This window comes from Paramacrobiotus metropolitanus, unplaced genomic scaffold (genome assembly GCF_019649055.1).
Source record: "Paramacrobiotus metropolitanus isolate TYO unplaced genomic scaffold, Prichtersi_v1.0 Parri_scaffold0000084, whole genome shotgun sequence".
NCBI classification, from domain to species: Eukaryota; Metazoa; Tardigrada; class Eutardigrada; order Parachela; family Macrobiotidae; genus Paramacrobiotus; species Paramacrobiotus metropolitanus.
Window position 1 is genome coordinate 409,699 of NW_026570304.1, and position 22,553 is coordinate 432,251.

At 42.4% G+C, this 22,553-nt stretch overlaps 3 protein-coding genes across 3 annotated transcripts; 1 reads left to right on the plus strand and 2 right to left on the minus strand.

The window, feature by feature from the left end:
* The first annotated feature begins 17,455 nt into the window (after window positions 1–17,455).
* LOC129595926 (uncharacterized) lies at window positions 17,456–19,300 on the plus strand. Its single transcript, XM_055493058.1, has 2 exons — window positions 17,456–18,385; window positions 18,537–19,300. The coding sequence occupies exons 1-2, from the start codon at window positions 17,578–17,580 to the stop codon at window positions 19,259–19,261; spliced, it is 1,533 nt and encodes a 510-aa protein (XP_055349033.1). The 5' UTR covers window positions 17,456–17,577; the 3' UTR covers window positions 19,262–19,300.
* Window positions 19,301–19,347: 47 nt separating this feature from the next.
* Window positions 19,348–20,443, minus strand: LOC129595944 (uncharacterized). Its single transcript, XM_055493079.1, has 2 exons — window positions 19,996–20,443; window positions 19,348–19,922 (listed from the first exon to the last, which is right to left on the minus strand). Exons 1-2 carry the CDS (start codon window positions 20,441–20,443, stop codon window positions 19,348–19,350), a joined length of 1,023 nt encoding a protein of 340 aa, XP_055349054.1.
* A 173-nt stretch (window positions 20,444–20,616) lies between these two features.
* Window positions 20,617–22,228, minus strand: LOC129595928 (uncharacterized). Its single transcript, XM_055493061.1, has 5 exons — window positions 21,844–22,228; window positions 21,701–21,772; window positions 21,548–21,640; window positions 21,401–21,490; window positions 20,617–21,338 (listed from the first exon to the last, which is right to left on the minus strand). Exons 1-5 carry the CDS (start codon window positions 21,995–21,997, stop codon window positions 20,938–20,940), a joined length of 810 nt encoding a protein of 269 aa, XP_055349036.1. The 5' UTR covers window positions 21,998–22,228; the 3' UTR covers window positions 20,617–20,937.
* Window positions 22,229–22,553: the final 325 nt, after the last annotated feature.

The following is a 22,553-nucleotide window of genomic DNA, read 5'->3' on the forward strand; positions in this document are numbered from 1 at the left end:
CGGTTTCATCAGGAATATACGGTAAACATTTTGATTTAAGGTCCGGTTTTTTCTAGCGAAAAGAAGTCGAAGAGTAAGAGTGCGAGTACGGTCAACCTAACCATTCGAGAACCATACATGGAAAGAACCATACGAGATGACGAGTATTCGAGACACACTAAGTTTCTCCTAAACGATGTACCTGAACAGTGCAATAAACAGCAGCCGCAATCGCTCACAGCAGCAATCGCAGAACACTCACAGCAGTAATCGCTCTTACCGCAGCATAATCCGCCAAAAGCAACACCTGTCGTCGTTGAAAATAGTGCTTCGTTTGACCGGGAACGTTGACAAAGCGCAGCTGGAACTTCTGCTCGACTCGGCGCAGCAGCCACTCCGATGCAGACAGCTGCAGGGTCCTATTCCCTTTAGGCACACTGGACGCATGCATGACGAAACGGGCCACTGGGAGGAGTTCTGGCTTGACAACGTCTCCAGAAGATGCTCGAATCTGTCGGTGGGGAAGCAGCTCGAGAAGACGCTGTCCGCCAATCATCACTTCAACCAGTGCCATATTACGCAGCTCCTTGAAGCGGTACGTCAGGACTTTCCCGGAATACCACGTCCAGGAGCGATGCAGACCGTAGCGCAGCAGCACGGACACAGTGGCGCCCACGCGCGGCTCCTTCCCTCGATAGTTCGAGCAGGCCAGCACTTTCCCGCATTCCACCAGCACGAAATGCTGTGCCGGGCCTCCGAAGTCGACGATCAGACGCGGCGGAGTGGTGTCGCTCTCTGGCTTCTTTTCCAGGCCGACGACGTGGCCGTGCTGCAGCGGACCATGAACCTCCACATCCACAGCGTTCCAAGCGTACAGGGGACGCTCTGCATTCTCATACAGATGCATCTCTGATCAGTCTGTCCAGAAGGACACACGAGTAGCTGCTGGTATGGACAACTAGAGGGTAATCCGTGAAAGAACGTGAAAACAGAAGTACAGTAAAAAGCAAACCGATAAAAGTCCGAGAATGATAAGTTAAAGAAAATAAGAATTTTTTACTATCTGTACATTATGTACTGTACTGGCACCCTGCACTCGGAGAGATTTTTAAGTTCCAACAGTGCAGCCACGCGTACGTCGTACGACGGCGTTCACTGCTCCCACACACGGCCTGCAACTGCATGCAGAGTTTAACACTGCTGGCTGTTGGCTAAACGCAATCGGTTTTACTCCCACCTGTCCACAGTACCGTACTGCGCACACTATACAGAATTTCTCCGAGTGTAGTACGGTACAGTACTACAGTAGTAATACTACTACAGTACAGTACAGTACTACTACAGTACTACAGTACTACTACGTACTACAGTACTACAGTACTACAGTAGTACCACTACTACAGTACAGTACAGTACTACTACAGTACTACAGTACTACTACCTACTCCAGTACTACAGTACTACAGCACAGTACTACTACAGTACGGTACAGTACTACTACAATGCGAGCAAGAAAGGAAGCTACGGGTTGAAGGTATGCGTTGTAGCGAAGACAGCGAAAACCGGTTTGTAAAGCTAGTACGCGCACAGACAGCCACACTCATACGTGTGTGAGTGAATGCGAGCGGATTTACCCACTCACACACACATGTGCGCGATCGATCGATACAGCAAGGCAGCACTCCGCTTGCGCTTTTTGGCAGCACCGGAATGCGCTGTCTTCAGTCTATTTATAGTCACAACAGAGAGGCTGCATTTGATCAACCAGCCTCAGCGGGCAAAAAAGGCTGTTCGCTGGCTTTTTAACATAGACCGTAGCCTCCTCATTTAGTCAGATTGTACGTACGGTACAGTACTAGTGCTGGACCGCGTGCGATGACAAATGCCGGCAGAATTCAAAATGCACCATTAACTGGATTTACCAACGCCCATTTTTTTAATGGAATTTTCAGTATTTTTAAGTTAAGCAGTTTGACATCGTAAAGGTGCTGTGCGAATGAAAACAGTCAGTAGGAACATGCACGGAGAAACATAAGTTCAAAGATTTGTTATTAGCAACTGTTACTCTAGACAACAGGAGGACGGCACGACGACACAGTAGATTTGGCATTTCAGACATTCTAGGCATCTCCCCAAAGATGGGAAAATGAAAGATCCAAAAAGTCGCTTTTTTGGAAAATTTTCGGAAGATGCCAGGTTCAGCCAAAATGCTCAGTCTGGCAAATTTCCGAGCCGAGCAAAAACTCTGACCAATCATAGCTTCTTGGTGTGACGTCAGTTTTCATTTTCGGTACCATGATCACTTTCGACTTCCGTCAAAATTATCGCCGCCATCAAGTTTATCGTTTTTCTGATTTAACACAAGCACAGCCAGATAGCAGGATACTGCCGAATTTCAAAGATTTTTAAATTTGCTTTAAAACTTTCATAGAGTTTTTTTGACTTTTGCAGTTTATTCTAAGAAAGTGAAACCAAAATTGTTCTGTAAAAGCAGTTCACATTCTTAATAAAAGCAGTCCAAGATTTCCCATTCCGTATCAAATTTAAACTGTTAATTGTGATTTTTTGATTGAAAAACGATTGGTTTTGATTGATTGAAAAGCGACAAGTCGACCGTTCTGAGCACTGCACTCAGTGCACTGTGCCTAAAACCATCAAGTGCATAAATCTCTATATAATAATCGCGTAAGCCTTAATCTTTGTTGAGTCCGTCAGCTCGACGCACTGATCCAGACTGCCGTGACTATGTATTATTCGATTGCCCTTAGACTGTAGATTAGCCATCACGAATCAGTTTTTGAAGAAAAGATAAGTTTGAAAGAAAACTTTCGAAAACATTAACATACAAAGTTTATGGGAAAAGCTAAGAACCCACCACTGCTAAACCGACCACCCCATCACTGTTCCACAGCTAACACGCTTTTTTGACAGTTTCGCTGCAGCTGGATGGAAGTTTGCGTAAAGATAATATTCCATCGTCTTAATGTATATTTCTCAGCACAATTTAGTTTTGAGAAAGAAAATAAAACGAAAGAAGACAAAATGACCACGAAGATTCTGCGACTGTGGGACGGTTCTGAAGTCTGTTTTTAAAAACGTACCTGACCCCCGCAGTGGTTTATTTACAGTAGTTTTCGCTTAACTATCGCTGTGAAGTGCCTTCCCGGGCGGGCGCGATTGCTTTTCTTGCAGAACAGAAAGTGATTTTAGGCAAATTTGCTACGTTTTCGTTTTCAACAGAGAAGGCAAGGTTGTGTTCGAGAAAGGCAAACGGGGCAACTTGAAATATTTAAGATTTGCTTCGAGAAACAGCAAGCTGTTTGCTTCGCATGCTACGTGGTGTTAGGATCAAACAGCGTCTGATACATATTATTAAGCAATCCGGCTTTTAAGGTAAATCATGTTTGGTTGGAAACGGTCAAACGGGTGGGATAGAATCGAATGGTGCGCGAATTGTACAGATACTGTGTAAGGTGGAATGTTGCTTTGTACAGTAAAAAAAAAGAGAAATGAATTTTTTAGTTCGCTATATAGCATACTGGAAGGCGGAGCCGCAGGCGACGCCGAGCTGCGGCGCGAGCGGAGCAGCAAGCATGCAAGAATTTCGCATAACAGTTCCCGCTTTTAAAAAAGAGTTAAAAGCGAAGAAGGAAACACAACGAAATGATTCTGTTGTTATTTAATTAAAAGTGCTTGGAGGCGTTCCGTGGTCAAAGCAACAGCAAAAATGGAACAGCAACAGCAGTACAGCAACTGCTCTGTTAGTGCACTGACTGCTAAACTGGGATGCAAAAGGCACCAGTGTTGTTGGCATTAAAATTGGGATTTCAAGTACAAGTAATTTGTTATCGATAGTCTACGACTTTACAGCTTAAAAACGGAAAGGAAGAGCAACTTCTAACAAATTACGGAGTCCCTATTCATCAGGAGTGCGAAATTTAAATGATTGGACAACTGGTCTCGAAATTAAGCAATAGATGGGGTACCAAGGAGAAAATTTATCCGCTTTACGCAAAATTTTTGATTTGTCCATAGCATTAATTATTCCGCGCAACTTGCGCGGGGTCTGCTAGTGGCTTTATACTTAATTCTTATGCTGCAGGACCGCGCAAAAAACTGCCGAAACAGCGATCTTAATTCTTTTCCTGAGCTGGTCACATAACCAACCGCTGCCGCGACGTACGCGATCTTAAAACGACAGGAAAACACCAACACAGCCATATAGAGCACTATGAAAATATGTAATTAAGGCTACACGCCATCAATACAATAAGCAATACAGATTAACCCTAAAGAGTACACTCGACGTCACTCGTCTCACGTGCACGACGCCGGCCAACACCTCTACCGTCTGTCGGCGTCTGATAGAAAATGTTCACGACTTACACCCAGAAACACCTACGCTGATTTCATCTCGCAATGATAAAGTAACAATAAATGATTAATTGCTAATTTTTTTGGTAACTGACAGAACATAATACGAGAATAAATGAATGAAAACTGAAGAGAAAATGTAAAATCACTGTTTGGTTAACTTACAAGAAGCTGGTGGTTAGTTGTTTAATATGATTGTAAGCATGCGAACCAGTGTTAGCCATTGCACTACGCTTCCACACACTAAGTAAACGTACAGTATCTGCATTCGTTCGGATTTGTTACATGTAGAAGCTGTCTGGCAGTTGCCCGTAGAATTCGTCGGTACGATAAACGCAGTTTTCGAGGTGTTCCCGAGTTACATGTTCTCCGTCAATATAACAGCTACAGAGGTACACATAGCGGACATGTAGCGGTCACCTAAACAATCATACCAACACAGAAATAATGTAAAACCAATCCCCATTTCAGAATAAAAAACCTACTCTACTAAAGTATTGCCCTGTTCGTTTACACTTCACTAAACATTTTCTACAAAAAAAGGGCTCGACAACATTAAACACCATATACAGATCTGTATAAAATAAATATATCTGTATTAAATTCGATGGTCAGTACGAGGACTGACTAAGCAACTTCGGTAGCGCACTTTGTCGTTGAGACTTTTGAACTTTTGAATACTACTGAAATGTACGAGTACTCATGTGCGACTGCACGTTTAACTTACGCTTAACTTGGCCACTGCCAATCAGTGCACCCATCCATGGTCGACGGTCAGGTTGCACGAAAATGGCCAACCTTCCACGGTCGGCTGTTAAGCCATTCATGCTGTCGCACGAATCTTCGAAGAGCTTCAATGACATAATCTTCCGCGCCATAATATTCCAAAGGTCACAAAAATATATTCAGTGGTATTGGATACCCAACGTATCTAAAATTCTGGAGTCCCCGTCCGTGAACTGAGTGTCGAGTGTAGAGACCACATAATTAGTCCTTCAATAACATTGTTCATGAAGGACTAATTATTAAACGTCAACCACCCGCCATATAACTACTGGACACTATGAGAACGTCCATCGTTTCATCGAACAACACGGTCTCATTTTATGAAACGATGGAAACTGTGGCGTCGAAGACGCCACAATAAAAAAGTGATACAACGTAAACTCCGTTCGTTTGACCGAGAAAGATTATCATAAAAAAATTAAACATGGGTGATTCCCAATGTAGCGAATTTACTAATTTAATACATCGTCACCGTATCTCGCATCCAGTCGTCAAAGCCGTTCTTGTGAGCCAGCGCCCTACGTTGTCCGACACCAGTCAAGTGATTAGGCGGCGCATAATTATGCGTGACTTAAGTACAACAAGAACCGGGTTTATTTTGCAGTGCTAAATCAAACAGTAGGCTTCCTTGGCTCAAAAACTGATTTCTTTAAATTTTTTCTTGCTTTAAAAACAGCAAAAAAAACGTTGTCCGGCTTTGTAGGTTTTAGCAAAACGAGTTTACATTTAGGGCCGCCTCACATTTGATCCCCACTGAGCACATTCACGCCATTGTTAGGCAAAATAGTTTATTTATTAAAAAAAAGTTTTTATTTATTAGTTTTTATTTAATAAAAAAAATGATATCAAAAAAGTATCTGTGCACGGTTAGCTTCTGGGGACAAACTCCAGATGCTCCTCCGCCTCGGGTTCAGCCATCTGCCCACCGACCGCGTGGACCTTACAGGATCGTATAAGTGAAGGGATCCTGCGACCGCTGGGATGGGGCGATGTCAGTGACCTCTGACTCGACGATATCGGCTGCCGCTGCATCTCCACCTTCCTTCCTCTTTCTGCTCTTCCGTTATTTTCCCAATGCGTCGGCTATATTGTTGATGGAGTGAACCAAGAATTAAGACACTGAGCAGAATATTGGAAAAAGAGAATTTTCTTGCTGCAGAATTACTTTTATCTGCCGCAATCAGAGAGAGTTGCGGAGAAAAACGTGCACAGGATCCGGATAGAATCCACACCAGTGTGAAACCATCGAAGCTCAAATGCCCTGATGCTTCAGCTCATTCAACTCGTGACTCGTCACAAGCCAATGAATTATATTATCAAGAAATTACAACAAAAAGTTAACGGTTTCTATACATTTTTGGCAATCAAGACTTTTTGAAACTGCTTAATCGCACACAATGTGCCGTTTTGACAAAGCCATTATTCTACGATCTTCAGCTTCTGTACTCGTAGTGCTCTTTAACATAGTTCAGTAAATAAAGCGGCTTTCCACATAACGCAGTAGAACTTCATTTAAATCATTAGATTTAAATGTTTACATTTCGTGCTATGCTTAAAAATACGAATACGTTTACTAGACTTATTGTAAAATTGCAGCAAACAAATAACTCTTGTTTTTATTACAGAATTGGCAAACTGAAGGTTGCATAATCACACAAAGAACGTACCATTAAAAGTCCAGTCAGAACATTTTAAACGGCAGCTCCATGGTGAGCACTGTGCAGGATGACGAATAACAAATCCATATAGGCTGTAAATATATCTGTTAAATTTATTTACAACAACATAGTATAACGCGGGGCCATATGGGCGCCACGCGTATCCTCGACAGCGAACAGCGTGAACCCGGATGAGGCTTTATTGCCGAATCTAATGCGCACCGTGGCGCAGCAACACCAGACTAACTAGGAAGGATTCTGCAGCCAGTGCAACTGTGCTGCAGATCCGTCAAAACAGCGCAGCAATGTGCGGGGTGGAAATCCCCAGAAACAGCGAATAGCTACTCCGGAGGGCGGGGCGTCCCGCCCTTACAATAGACTTAATTATAGATTAGTATTAAGCGCAATAACACCCGCGAGTCCGCGACAAAAGTAGTACGATCACGATTGTACCGAACAAAAATCGATGCAACAATGAGACACTGCCGTAGTACAGTGCCTTCGTGCGTGCTTATTCCAGAACACTCAAAAAAGCCACACACTGCCAAAAAATGCTTTGTTATGGGTTTCTGATATCACAGTAGGCTAAAATATACTGTAAACAATTTTCAACAAATTTTTAAAAGTTATCCATGACTTTTTGAGGAAAATATGCACTGGTGGTTCCAGTGGAACTTCTGTGTGTTTTATCGGAAAGTTTATCGTGCTTGTTACAAAGTATTAGATGCCTGAACGGAGCTGCATCCATTCGGGAATCCTGCTTAGCCAGTAAACACAACTACAATATTTCAGGTTATCTTGCAGTCTATTCATGTTCAATGCACTCTCGACTGCTTTCTACCATTTACAGTACGCGGTAACCTTACTCAATTTAAAGCAGCGTCGAAATTGATTTGTTTAAAGTCTCATCTCAGATGGTAAAGGAATAACTGTAATAGGAATAGAATTAAAGAAAGGTATGCAGCGACATCGATAACGGATATATTGTTGTTTACTGGGCGGCTTGATCGCGTAATGTGTCATCCGCCAAGGTTTTCTTACCCTACGACAGAATGCTCTCACATCGTATCATAATATTATCATTTGCGCTCACTTCACACTCTGCTGTATGTAGAGGTACGCTGACGTCCAGGCTTCATTTTTCGCCGTTTCCGCTCACCTCTATTCTGCAACCATTCTTGCTCTACTCTAGAACCACACTCAAATCGGTTGCTATTTTAAATTATCATGGAGAGTACAGTTTTTTATTCCAAACCAATACAACAGCTGACTCACCCCAGCAGTGAAAACGACGGAAGCTGTGAGAGGTTTCTATTACCGGAAAATGTTCTCTCCGCTCTGCCTTCCACACCATGGTGTTTTTGTCATCCAATATATTTCATTTAGAAAAATGTACTTCAAAAATAAAAACCATTTCGATCTTAATTAATAGCCGGGTGCTGCAAAACAATTCCTGAAAATTTCCAAGCAGTAATTGATATTAAAACGCCTCGTAAGCGCAACGAAAAATCGTAGTACAGTGACGCAAATTCGTCATCATCAAGGTTGCTGCGGCAACTGAATCACAAAAAGAAGATGGTGCTTGTATCATGCGAGAACACTGCAAATGTTTTATACAGCCATAATTTTTATAAAAAATAGTATTGTATTTATCAAGATTGGCCCGGCCCTGCATGCGTACCGCGCCCACACGTTCACGCTACTCAATTACTGAACATACAATACATCAGGCAAAAGTGACTTTTCAATCAGAAACAAACATTTATACTTAAACACTTAGATGCCTTTGGACTTTGGGTACAGTGCAGCGTTCAGATTTTCCCATCAGAAAAAATTTACAATAACCGTTTTTCAATCTACGTACAGGGTACGGGTGCATCACGCCGCAGCTGGAGCCGCACAGAAGCAGTCGTGACCTTTCACCGCTGGACTTGACGCCAGTTTGTGCACTTATGCGTTTCTGTGTCGTGCTTATTGCAGCGGTCATCGTTCTCCCTTAGCACAATCCGCACAAATCCATATACAGTATAGCGCACCGTGTTTCCCACTCGGATCCATAGTGAAAGATTGGCTTCCTAATGCTGATGATTCATGCTTGGATTTCATGCTACAAGACAGCGAAAAATGCCGAAACAGGGATCTTCTTAGCCAGTCAAAGAGCCGATCGCTGCAGCGGTGTACGCAATGTCGCAATGGCACCGCACTAGTAAAAGACAGCAATTATACACTTCTCTAAAAATTCTCAGTTACCTATTCTCCTTCTGCAGAGTCTGTAGCACTAGTTTAGCACACTAAAATAGCACTCTAAAATTTCAAGTTGAATGCTTTCGAACTTATTTCTGCAGTTGGCTTTCATTTTCTTTTTCTTTATTTTATTTCCACTCTTCACAAGTTAATGAATCACAGTATCAAAAAATTAAGGAAAAAAGTTTAAAGGTTACCAAGACTTTTGGAGACTGCCTGATCGACTTGTCCCGCTCTAACGATGCCATTATTCTACGATCTTCGGCTTCCGTACTGCGTTTTGACATGGTTAAGTAAAGAAGGCGGCTTCATGGTATGTAGGCGGCTTTGCACACAAGGCAGTAGAAGAACTTCATTCAAATCATTAATTTTAAAATTAATATTTACATTTCTTGCTATACTTCTACTTCGAAATACGAATACTTTTAACAGACTTCTTATAAAATTATAGCAAACAAGCATACTCTGAATTTTATTACAGAATTAGCGAACTGAAGGTTTATGATCACACAAAGTAGCCTTAAAAGCCCAGCCAGAACCTTTTAAACAGCATTTCCATGGCGAGCACTGTGCAGGATGACGAATAACAAATTCATATTGGCTGCACATAAATATATCTTGTTTTAATCTATTTATATTTTAATTTATGTATTTTTTTTCAGCAGCATTCGTTATTATAGATCAGGACCAACCTCAACAACACCCTCGACAAAAATAATACGACTGAGATTGTCCCAAACACTCAAAGGTGACACGCACTGCCAACATTTTTCTCCGTTTTGCCTCACCTTTCTTCGACATCCCTTCGTGCTTTTAGAACACCACTCAAATCGGTTATTATTTTTAAATTTTCATGGGCAGAACTGGTTTCTGTTCCAAACCAGTACAACAGCTGACTCCCTCCACCGGGCGACAGTTGTTGTGCAGGATAGAAAGCTGATGATTTCTGCCGGTTCTGAACGAAAAGAGTGGGCTACTTACAGCTTTGCCAATTTTTTCTGATTGTTGTCATCAGTTCAGACTTTTTTATGACTGACGTTGAAAGAGAGTTATCAAGACTATGAACTTTGGCTCCCTAAGGACAGTAAACCGCATTTAAGTTGCTTTTTGCTGCATACACAAACTGTTCAAATCTTTAGGCTAGTTTACATATAAGCAAGTTCCGTAGAACTTCTGATTTGTGTTGTAATTGAGGAAACCGCTTGCCGCATTCTAATAACTTAAGAATGAACCTCTCTCTGTTTTCTTTTTAGCGTTTCTTTATTAGTCGTGACATGCGAATGTGTTAGTGCTGTCCAGTTTTATTTGCATTTATTATCAACTGCACTTAAGCTAAAGCAGTCGCCCTAAGTTTCCCAGTTGCACTGTTTTCCGTCATTGTTCCACTTTTTGATAGGCGCATTTGCAACAACTGGGTAGCTGACAGAGATTTACACACTACTTAATCGGCGGTGTAATCAGAGTCGACAATTGTTTCCACTAGCCAGAATGGGGAACAAGTAAAACAGCGGAATGTTCCAGTGTAATAAAAAACAGGCAGATATTCTGGCTAATAATTACTAACAGTGGCAACGTCCAGTCGTAGCTGCTGAGTGATTTTGGCCAGCACTCACAGATTGTACATCCCGTTGTGCTTCATGCAGCATGTGTTTGAGCATACCCACCACATTGCCCAACTGTCAGGGTGGCCGCAAAAATAAAACAATCTGCCACAAAATAATGTCCTATATTTATCTGCAACAGCCGCAGGTCAGTAACTATTTTAAATTTTTTATTTATGTATTTCTCAAACAGTTTTCCAAAAATGTATGAACGAAAGTTGTATTGAAACAGCTGAGCACGTATTTACCGACGCGATAAGCCACATATTGATGATGCCCAGCCGAAATGACACTGCAAAACGATTTATTGCACTCGTGCAGGGACATTCGCTTGCTTTACGAGTGAATAACGGAATACCAAATTTTCCCGTTGTTTTAATATCGAACACTAAATAATCGACGGCAAATTACGAAATATAAACATTACGAGATTAAAATAATGTTCTTTATTACCGTATTATTTTTTAAATTATTATTGATTGGTTTACTATTAATAATTATAATTATGCTCCGCACTCTGCCTTTTACCATCTTTAGCTCCAAATTCCATAACATACCGTACCACCTTTATACCACTTTTAGTTTCTAGTACCACTTTCTCTAACACCAGTTGTGATTGCGCATGCCGCAAGTTCATTTGCTATTTTTTAAAATGTATGCTTCATTCTTTCTAGAGCAAAATGCTTCGAATAAATGCTTTGAATTTCGAACGTTCAAACATTTTTATCGGCACTGTGAATTTCCAGCGCTCCACAGTATGGTTGTACTATGCAGTATTATCACGCTACTTAAGTCTTAACAATACTGAAATAATATTAATGTGAAGTAATGAATAAAATAATACTAAACTGTAACCATGAATATGTACTATCTATAATAATATAAATACTTGAGTAAGGATGGATCTGTACAGATAGTTTCCGTAAATCTGTAGTTGCAGATCGCTGAAAGCTCCTTCATACAATTTATGCTTTTGAAAACTTTCTACTGACTTTCGCAAAAGGAAGCCAGTGGCCAAATCTATTATCTTTTTATTTTTTAAAGTGCCGAGCGCGATTGCTTGAGGGTATCTTGCACGCGTTTTCATTAATGCAGAAGCTTTCATCACCGTAACAAGCAACCAAACTGGAAGCTGTTTTATTGCAGTGGTTCAGAGATCGTGACTCCAAAGCGCTGCTGACTAGGCGAACGACACTGTTGTGCGTCTCCTACAATAAAGAGGGCCTAAGTAGGCCTAGACTCCAACTCTGACTCTGACTCTGATTCTGACCACTCAAACTCTGACTCTGACTACTCAAAGTCTGACTCTGACCGCTCAAAGTCTGACTCTGACTCTGAAGGTTTCTTAGGTTTCTTTGGTTTCTTAGGTTTTTTAGGTTTCTTAGGTTTCTTAGGTTTCTTAGGTTTCTTAGGTTTCTTAGGTTTATTAGGTTATTCTCAGGTTTCTTAGGTTACTTAGGTTTCTTAGGTTTCTTAGGTTTCTTAGGTTTCTTAGGTTTCTTAGGTTTCTTAGGTTTCTTAGGTTTCTTAAGTTTCTTAGGTTTCTTAAGGTTTCTTAAAGTTTCTTAAGGTTTCTTAGGTTTCTTAGGTTTCTTATTTTTCTTAGGTTTCTTGGGGGTTTCTTAAGTTATTCTTAGGTTATTCAGTCAGAGTCAGAGTTTGGACAGTCAGAGTCTGAGTCAGAGTCAGAGCTTGAGCGCGGGCCCGGTAAGGCCGGTTTCAACTTAGAAAAGACAAGCGGCACTTACTCGTACCTTTAGCAGTATTAAAGCGGCGTTAATATATTCCTTGCGTCTTGTACAAATTCTGAGTAATGAACGTTAGTATACGAGTGTTTCGGAAATACATCCTTGTATCAATATCGTTATCAACACTTTGCTGTATTACTTACAATATATATGTAGAATAGAAAAGCAGACTTGAACGTATGACCTTGCTGGGTTATATTCCCTTTTATTGTTCTAACAGGGCTTCGCTTCGGTCTTATAGTGCTAGCCTTAAGCGGTGCACTTTCCTAGTACAGCGAGGTTTTGTGATTTGGGAAATGTTTAAATTTCTGCCCGCTTACAGAATCCTGTACGGCGTAAATCAGTGATACTTTGTGTAATTAAAAAGCAAAATTTTTTTCTGGCGGACTTCCGTGGTGAATATCAGAGTAATGTTATAGCACGACGACATGCCGCACTGCACAGTTGTGCGCGTGCGGCGGGAATAACTATACCATAAAACGACAGGAAACATGAATTGCCAGCATGCCGCACCAAGCGAACTGGGCAGTGCACTTCCACTCATTTACAGTTCACTTTCAGCTACGTATTTACCGATGTTTCCCCGCTTTAATAATAAAGAATGTACGTACAAACAATTTTTTATTTTATTATGGGTGCAAAACTGTTCTGTAAAACCATTGTCAATAACTGCAACTCTAAAAAAAATATTGCCATGAAAACATAAGAAAAAGAGTAAAATTACTGGTATACTCTGCGCATTCCTGCGATGGTTGTCAGACTGCTCGAGGGTCCTACCAAAATTAAACTTTAAAATGCCAATTGGCTCCAGATACAGTGCATTAAAAAATAAGCATTGTAGATGAGTCGCGTACGCGGACTTACGGCCGTTTGACCGTCATAATTCTACTAACCAGGTAAGTTTTACTGTGCAATGTATTTCATGTGCAGATACGCTGAATCATTACAAAACGAACTTCAAAAATTAAAATCATCTCGATCCTATTCATTATCTGAGTGCAACACAACTGCTGCTTAATTCGAGGCAGTAATATTATAACGTCTCAGAAGCGTAATGGAAAATTGGAGTACAGTGACTGCAAACTCGTCTGCGGCAAGCGAATTACAAACTGAAGATGCTAAAATCTTTTAAATAATCATAAATTTTTTTAAAAAATAGTGATATGTTATCAGAATAACGGCCCAGTCTCGCCTGAAAACCAAGCCAACGCGTTCATGCTATTCAATCACATCATTCACACGGATAAGACAAACTGGCTCTTTAATCAAAACAAAATAATAAATAAGTCGAAATTATTAACGTACAAGTATATATTTATGCACTTATTTATGCCGACCATTAGTGGCCAATGCCTTCCACCGTCTGATACGAAATGTCCTTGGTCTGCAACCATTTATGCACACGCTTGCATTTAACTGCTGGTATCTTCTCGCGCTGATAAAAAGATGGCGTAGACATGTAAATTTTTAAATTTTTTTGCGTATTTTCTTATCGGCACAAAACAATTTTCGAAAATACTAATTCAAAAATTTTTACACAGTATACCGAAAGGGGAGGAAAATTAAAATTTTCAAGTATATAGAGTCAGCTGCCAGAATATGGCTAACAAGGCTGAGAAAACCGGGTAATAATCTAGGCCATTTCACTACGACACCGCCAACAAGCAAACAGTTTGTGCAGTTTGTAGGATAAGCTGCCGGGCAACCGGTGGAATTTTTCGGTAAGGTTGGCCCAGTGCTTCTACCGTACTGTTCCGACAGAATCATCCGCAATTACAATAGAGCTATACCTACATTGCCGTAACAAAACAGAATTCATGGGAAAAACAACAAGATAGAAAGACGTAAAATAATCCCCTCATTTCGCAGTAATCAAATTAATTTTCAAAATACAGATACAAGGCAATACATGTGCTTATATACGTAAAAAATGTCGCACTGATTTTTCAAATAATTTTAAAAATCTGCAAAAATCGCACAAATACAGAATCACCACAAGAACAATTTAACAAAAACAAGTTACTAAAATTTACTTAAATCTATACCAAATTTTACTATCATTGTCCATCAAATTGTTTAAAAAAATTGAAGATGCATAACAGATTTATCCAATGGCAGAAGAAACTTGTACCATAATTATGAATAAAATCTGTAGGGTAAATTCTGCAGGTAATAAATCATGGGTGGGTAGGTACTGTTTCCCCCGAATCAGAAGAAGTCGCCAAGCGTCTTCTCGTGCAGCGGCTTGAAGCCTGCTTCTGTGGTTTCTTCCAACATTCCACCAATATTACTGTACCAGATGCGAAGTGCTTTTGGAAGTGATCCGGCAGCCTGATGTCTGGTCGCGACGGATGCTGTTCCGCGCCGTCTACAATCGCCGGATCACCTGCACAACAATCAACATTAATTTATCCACCATTTAAATTATACTGAAATCTTAAAGCACATCATTGTTTCATCTAGTGAGATCGCGGAAAAAAAGCAGATACGAGGTACAACCTACTGTAAACAATCCGCCTGACTCAAAACCAATACAAAAAATGATTCTCGATTTAGCGAATTCACACCGGCAATATATATCTAGCAGCTTTACAGGAAAGCCTGAGTCAAAACGGCAGCAACTTGCAAACCAGCTCACTACGTTACCGACGACCAATGCAACAAAGGATTATGCATGGCACATTTGTGCATAACCCAAATAAAACATGATACATGGGCGCGCAGCTCTTCCGCCTTGGCCTTCCAAATTTGTTGCCACCGCAGAACGGTCAAATACTCAAGTGCGTCAAGAACAAGAACGATCCAGGCAGCATACGCATAACGCTCAGCGATCGCTGTATATTATGTTTAGACGGCGATTCCGGCTGCCGCTCCTCGCGAACAGCCCTCGGAATCGGGTGACCTCGCTGCTCAATTACATCGCTAGCCTCTTGTTGTTGATATAACCTTTAGTTGGCTCTTTCCGAAATTCCGATAATCGAGTTTTTTTTTATTTTGTGGTTGCTTTATGTTTCCTGATATTGCTCTGCTGGACTTGCCGCTGTTCGCGAACGGTTCAGGATGGAGGGCGAAACCGAGCCATATCGGAATAATTTCGACAGTCTGTGGCAGGCGCTGCTGGCAGGCGCTGTTCCAGGTGATTGCGAAACTTCCAGCGAGTTCTTCCTGATAACTAAGTTATTGTTATGTTTCTCGGTAATTTTAAGGTAAGGTGGAGTACAGTATCGACTGTGCCAAGCGCGCGAACAACTGTGTGCGTAGTGCGATATTTTAAAGCAGACGTAATACGAACTGTAAATAATGAAATTTTTCACCTTGCGAAAGCTACTGCAGCTGGGTATTGCTGTAATTTTACTTATCGTCAGTTAGTTACATGGAGCAAGTATGTGTCAAGTACACTACAGAGGCTGAAGAGGCGAAAACTGTAGAATAGTGGCTCTTAGTGGAACGTTACGTAAAGTCTTAACGTGCTTGCCGTAATAATTTGAAAACAATGAAATGTAACGAAAGAGAAGCTTCTTTCTTGTTTCTTTCTTGTTACAAAAAGAAGCTTTCTGTCGTTTTATTAAATAAAAATTTAAAACAGTATTGTGAAAGACATTTTGTAGATATTCCGTTCAGTATTTTCTTGACCATCACCATTGGCAATTTAGCCGACGCATGGGGAATAACGCAAGTGCAGAAGGAGGAGCTGCTGCAAAAGGCGTCGTCATCGCGTCAAGGGTCTCTGACATTGCCCACGGCGAAGGTGGCCATCGAAGCAAAGAATTCCAGCAGAATACCGGTTTCAGCAAAAAAATTATGCTGCTGCACCCGTACTCGATGTCGCTGTGGAGATTACTTTACCCCGTCCGGTGGCGATGACGAATGTTGCACTGCGTTGTGATGTTGAATTAATATTGTTTTTCTCTGAACCTTATCGCTGAAGTGAAACAAATAATTTAGTAAGTAGCTTTGTAAAAGAAAATATCTATACGAGTATCTATCTGTATGTGCTGGAAGTGCTGCTGTAACTGTGTGACAGTGTATATGCTTAGCTAGTATGTACGTCAAGTACTTTATCAAAATTTATATTAATTTATTACTTCCGGTCCATGTTTAACATTGCTCGAATTCGAAATTTTAGTACGTACGGTACTAAATTACGTAATTTAGTACGTCGTGTGTACATGTACGTACTCACTCGAGTATGCCCAAAGCCAACTCACGATACAAAGGCTGGATCGCTTTTATGATTCGCAAAATTTGTGGGGGTTGTAAACCACATCATTTGCACCGAGCGAGACCCAGGACCACTGATACATGGTGTTGGGTTTGTGTCCGTTTGTGGGAGAGCACTGAGAAAAGTGTTAAATGGCGCTCTTCCCTGCATTAAGCCTACAGCATCTCGTTGCGGTCGATGCAAGTAATGATATTATCACCATGGCAATGCAGATTATCGACTATGTAAGTATCTCGCACCGTAATTCCAGTGAAAATTTCACACGGCAGTTCGTTTGTGCATTGCCCAAGTTGTACTTTCTGGGCATTTTGAAAAAACTGCAATACTGTTGTTTTAAAATTTCAGTTTAAAAAATAATCAATAATTAATTGTACTTTTTGGGTAATTCAGATTTCTGTTCCATAATGCACCGGATTCCCTCTTTTCCCCCAACACAAATTCTGCTTTAGACCAGTAAGTCAGACTTGCATTCCTGTCTTAGACGTGACGTATTAACCGTGAAGCCGTGATTCCAGAGGATGCGCAGAGTCAAAACGCGGACTTACATCGAGCATCTGCGACTTACATCGAAACGAGAAATAGGCGTTTCAAGTCCCAATTGGCTGGGCTTCGATGTAAGTCACTTTTTGCTCGATGTCTGTCGGTGGGCGTCGACGAAAACCGTTACGAACATGGGCGTACCTTGTAACGGGTCTAAGCGACGCCCAGGTACTTACAAACTTCGTGTTTCCGCGATTTTTATTGGTGGGTCAACATTCTGAGTTAGATCGAGGCTGCCCACCGCCAATAGCAAAATTCCAAACCACGTGGTACTGCTTCAATACTTCAAGTTTTAATTGAACCACTGTTTTCGGTTTTTTGAATAAAAGTTTTGTTAGTCTATCCTAAAAGTTGAGTTTCGGCTTTAAATTAGGATCTCCTGAATTTGTCTTTCTTATCGGGATAACTGCTGGTGGTAACCGGCCATGAGCGGACAGGTTCAGATCGAAGCTGCAGGCACGAGCAGTAGCTTAGTGCCTTCCGTGTTAATCCCATCAGCACCAACGGGTTTACCTGCGCAGGGTTCCCTGCTTTCCGCTGGCAAGCCAGCTGATACTGAAGCTAACGAAACTACCAGTAGTTTACAAGCGGCCATCCGTTCCACAGTGGCTAAGCAGTACGCTGTAAACAATGCGTATCGGAAGCCTAAAGGGAAGAAACGGCCTAATGCTGATGACGACCAGAGTAAAGACAGGCCATCCCGCAGGCCACAGCCACCCAACGAAGATACGCTCAAGAAGCTGCGAAACGTTGTGGAGGTTAATCCCTACAGCCATAGCGTGAAGGACAGCCACGACGCTTGGTGCGAGGTTGTGCTGCTCAGTCGCGAGCGGATAAGAAACGACGCGGGGGACTTAGTGGTGGATGCAAGTCCCGTTCTTTTCAAAGAGATTCAGAGCCTGAAAGCTTTGGTTCGTCGGAATTCAACAAAATTTAACGAACGTCATGTGCGAATCACCGGCACTGAGGAGGAATGGGAAGAATGGGACAAACTGATGGAGCAGATAAAAGAGTATTCTGAATGTGTGCCATTGTCTACTCGGGATCCCGAGAAAGCAGCCAGGGAAGCCGGCCTACAGGCGCGAATCCGCGCTACTCAATTGGGTATGAAAAGTGGAACAACCAAAGAGTCCTGGGACGCTGCGGACGAAGACCAAGCTCGAGAAGATTTGGAGTTTGATATGGGATTGACGGATCATCCCGATGATTTGGCCGGGAATCTTCGCTTTGACGGTAAAAATAAGTTCAAATTTATCTTCTCTCGCTAAGAAATGTGAATTCGTTTTTTGGATTTTGTACGCAGAAAGTAAATTAATTATCTCCTGACATATTGGTTCTTGTTTGAAAGATCTTAAAAAAAATTTATTACCTAAATATTTTGCAGTTGACGAGTTAGCAGATTTCAACGAAGATGGTACGGTTGCGGTTTTTACGGCTAGCCGCAAGAATGGGGTACCCCATAGCGGAACCAGAGGAGAAACAGTTGTTGCAGTAGATGGACAGGCACAATTTCCCGAAAAGCAAACAGCGGCAACCCGCGACGCACGGCTACCCGGAGAACGGTCAAGCGTATCGGAACCTGCATCCCCTGCAAGTGAGGACGAGCCCTCTGCTGCTGGTAGTGATGTCACTAAGAAAGTCGCAAACAGCAACTTCGTTGCGAAAAAACTGTCTAAGCCAGACGAAGCTGCAGCAGCAAGAAAGACTCATCAAAAGAAATTGTCAGAAAAATTGCGTCAAGAGCGAATAGTAACCAGTCGTCAACAAATCGTACAGACATTTACAAGCTTGAATAAAACTGTGGCTCGGATGGAACATGGTGACTCCGAAGAGCGCCGGTTTGAGCGCGTAGAGCGTACAAAGGACAGGGAAGCCGAACGGGAATCGCGACAAGAAGACCGCGCTCTTCAATGGAAGTTGGCGCAACAAGAGGCGGAAATCAAGGAAAAAGACCGCCTGGAGCGCATCAAGAAAGAAGAAGAAGACAGACTCGAACGCAAAGAAAGTCGAGATCAACAGTTTCAACTACAGAAGCTTGAAATTGAGGGCCGCAACAAACAGCAGGAAAGAATGTTAGATATGATGGAGAAGTTTGTCAGCAAAAATTAATTATTTTTGCAGTGCTTTTACCTGCATTTACGATTTGATACTGGCTACCCAGTTGTCTGTAGGGAAGCCTACACCTTTTATTAAATTTAAAAGCGCAAGTATGTTTCTAAAGACGGCGGCTGAAGGCCAAACTTTTGAAAAACAAGTTCAAAGCCGTACATGCAAGTCAAGCAGTTTGCTAGAACTGCTGAGACCAAATATGCTTTTGCAGATTGCTGCCAAAACAGTTTCTGATTTTCGCGGTAATTTCCAAATGCAAACTGCGTGCATATACGCTGAAAACCTAATTCCACGATCAATCGGCATTTTGACATGACGAGGTTGAAGGCAATCTCCGCTTCGCTTATATTGCCGCCTTTGTATGGGCTCTGGACCTCAGCACTTATACTGTACCCTTTGTCCCCAAAAATACAGTAATCTTTTCCCCAAATAAGATTCCGCAAACGTAATCGGTGTCGTAATTTTGATGCACCGAGCATGTACATATCGTGCCGCCGTCCTTCGCAAGGGCCATACATATTTACAATTAAGCCATCCGGAGCAACTAAGCTCTGAAATTTGATAACATGTCCGCGGTAATGTCCAGAATAATACTCTCTCTGCAGTCTTCCTGGGCGACAAATCGCACGTGCAGTTCCGTCCACAAATGCCCAACAGTTATCTAAATAATAACACAAAATCTGGCTAGCCAGATGAGCAGGCATCCCTGCTTACCATTTATAGAAAATGGTTACCGTATCTTCCGCCCGACGCCCGATGAACAGCTGCTGCATATGCCGCGATGTTATCAGCGCCCAGCCAAGGTTGTCCAAGAGATCGCAACAAATGGCCGTGTTTATCATAAAGAAAATTTATGGTTGCATTAAATATCCTCGATAACTGAGTTGCTTCTCTTCCAAGTAAATCGGCGCAGTCACGCCAGCGATTTGGGTAAGCAAGGCGACGCAGAACCACAGCAAGTGCAAATTCTCCAGATACTTGGCACCGGTTATCACAGCTTATTGTGTCCGGAATTTGAAGACACTGAGACAGGCGTTGAAAATCTTCGTAGGATTTTATTCGGAAAAAGTGGCGCAGACGATCGCGCGGCATAGCTTTCAAGTCTAGTTCATGCCGTACATAAAATTTCTCAAGCTCCCGATCCAATTCATCCGCAAAATAAAGAGCGGAAGCATAAACCATAGAACGCACCGCGCTCTTCTTAAATTTCTTCCGCTTTTTTATAACAACTTTGCTGCTACGAAACTGCCTCCTGGCTACCCAGGGAAACATCCTGACGGCTACCCGTTCGAGACAAAATCAACAAAACTTCTGTTTTAGTTCGGTTTCTGCTGAAAAAATGTGATAATTTCAATAGACGTGAATAAATTTGCGCTCTTTTGATATTAAGTAGGGTGGCAGTTACGTTCGTTCTGCCGTAAATAGTTTCTTGTGATTTGGTAAATGCTATCAAAACGAATTTATCTTGTTGTAACAAAACAATTTTAAAAAGCTATTACTTTAATTCTGTAAAAAAAAACGCGACGGACAAGTAGATCAAAAACAAAAGAGATAAACGAATGAGACACATGTTGGTTACAACAGAAAATTCCGATGTTTCTGTCGACATCATGACAACCTCAGAATATCAAAAACCCACAGTCGGCTACCCGACGGCGCAGGCTACCCTGCGGATGCTACTTTTGGTTACGCATAGTGCGCACGGCTTCGTCCCATTCTTCGGCTTTCCGCAGATCTTCGCGGGCACGCTCCGTTTCTACCCGATTGTCCTCGCGTTGCCAGCGGGCATCCATGGCAGCGTCTTCAGCAGCACGAGTCAGCTGCAAGTTGATATCTTCCTGACGGCGGCGGAGATCACGAGCAGCGCGCTCTTCGTCACGACCACGACGGCAAGCGTCGTCTTCGACAGCGCGGGCTTCGCGGATACGACGCTGCTCGGCATTTTTCATGTGAAGGAACTCCTGGAAGCCGCGCGAGCGATCACCATCCCGACGAGTAGGACGCCGACGCAACCGTCCGAAGCGCGGCGTATTTTCATCGTTTACGGCTGGCAACCCATCGCGCTGCATGTTGTTGTCTAATAATAGTAAGCAGATTCGATGAGTATCATTTTTAATATGTGGTTAATTGTTTTCTTACTCTGTTCAGCGAATTGAGCGTTCCCTGCTGGGTAGCCAGCACCAGCTGGGTTGCCAGCTCTTTCGGGTGCGTGGGCGCTTTCGTCAGGTTCTAGAAGGTACACAATTCGCTAAAACTATTTTGCCATTGTGTTAGAAGTGCTCTCACCGTTCAGCTCTTCTCCGCCGTTGCGGCCTGCTGGATAGCCAGCATTTCCAGCTGGGTTGCCAGCAAAAATATTCGCGGAAATATGCAGCCCATCTACAAAAACTTTCTCATTTGTAGCCAGTGCTGCAGTACAGTACTTAGTAGCAGACTCACCGTTTACTGATTTGACGGCAGTTTCAGCTGGATTCCCAGCGATCTTCTGGATAGCCAGAACATGGCCAAGCGCTGCAAATTTATTTGTTTCACTTTACACAAGTACTGAATAAATATACCAAAACAACAGAAGGTGTATTTACCTGTCTCGATTTTCTTCAGTCCTTCCAGCAGTTCTTGCTGAACTCCCTCCTCTGGCGCTAACACGCTAAAGCTGGATGAGCGAGACAGATCGGCCATGCTGGAAGCGCGGCTCAGCATTAAGGGTCGAGGGAGCAGTTTATGTTTTTCAACCATATTTACGTTAGGGCAACTTATCTTTATTGAGTTCCAGGCGACAAATTAGTCACTGAGCTAGACTAATGTCATAAGCTGACAATTCAAAACAGCAGAGATGAAATGTTTCAAATTCTGAACCACGGGGAACTATTTAGTATTTACGTTGTCACTTTGAGTTGAACACGTGCTCTTGCATGTAAGTATGTGCAGCCGTTTGCGCATGCAGTCCGGCTTAACACAGATAGACTTACACACAAGCCGTGCAAAAGGGCGCGGTTTTGCCTACTTTGTATGTAAGTGCACGCTGAGATTCCTTGTAAGTAAGTCCCCGAAGCGCCTGTGCGGATCTGGTCTATTGATTGCCGTGTTACGCGTACATCGATTTCGCCCGTAAATTGCTTAAACTCACTGTACAGGTCAGCTGGTTGCTCACTCACGTAAAATGGACATCAGCGCATGGCTAAAGCCGCAAAACCGGTTTTGCGGCTTTAGCCATGCGCACCTGATCGAGTGAGCGGAGACATAGAACAGAAGAGCGGCTGTTGCTGGTGAGCAAGCTGCTGGCCCGTAAAGC

Bases quoted from the DNA above. Each gene is read 5' to 3' on its own strand.
- LOC129595926 (XM_055493058.1), top strand. From the start codon at position 17,578: ATGAGCGGACAGGTTCAGATCGAAGCTGCAGGCACGAGCAGTAGCTTA. The intron at 18,386-18,536 runs GTAAAAATAAGT...AATATTTTGCAG, and splicing joins CGGGAATCTTCGCTTTGACG to TTGACGAGTTAGCAGATTTC.
- LOC129595944 (XM_055493079.1), bottom strand. From the start codon at position 20,443: ATGGTTTATGCTTCCGCTCTTTATTTTGCGGATGAATTGGATCGGGAG. The intron at 19,923-19,995 runs GTAACCATTTTC...GTTATTATTTAG, and splicing joins GGCGTCGGGCGGAAGATACG to ATAACTGTTGGGCATTTGTG.
- LOC129595928 (XM_055493061.1), bottom strand. From the start codon at position 21,997: ATGGTTGAAAAACATAAACTGCTCCCTCGACCCTTAATGCTGAGCCGC. The intron at 21,773-21,843 runs GTAAATACACCT...ATAAATTTGCAG, and splicing joins ACTGAAGAAAATCGAGACAG to CGCTTGGCCATGTTCTGGCT. The intron at 21,339-21,400 runs GTAAGAAAACAA...TACTATTATTAG, and splicing joins CGCTCAATTCGCTGAACAGA to ACAACAACATGCAGCGCGAT.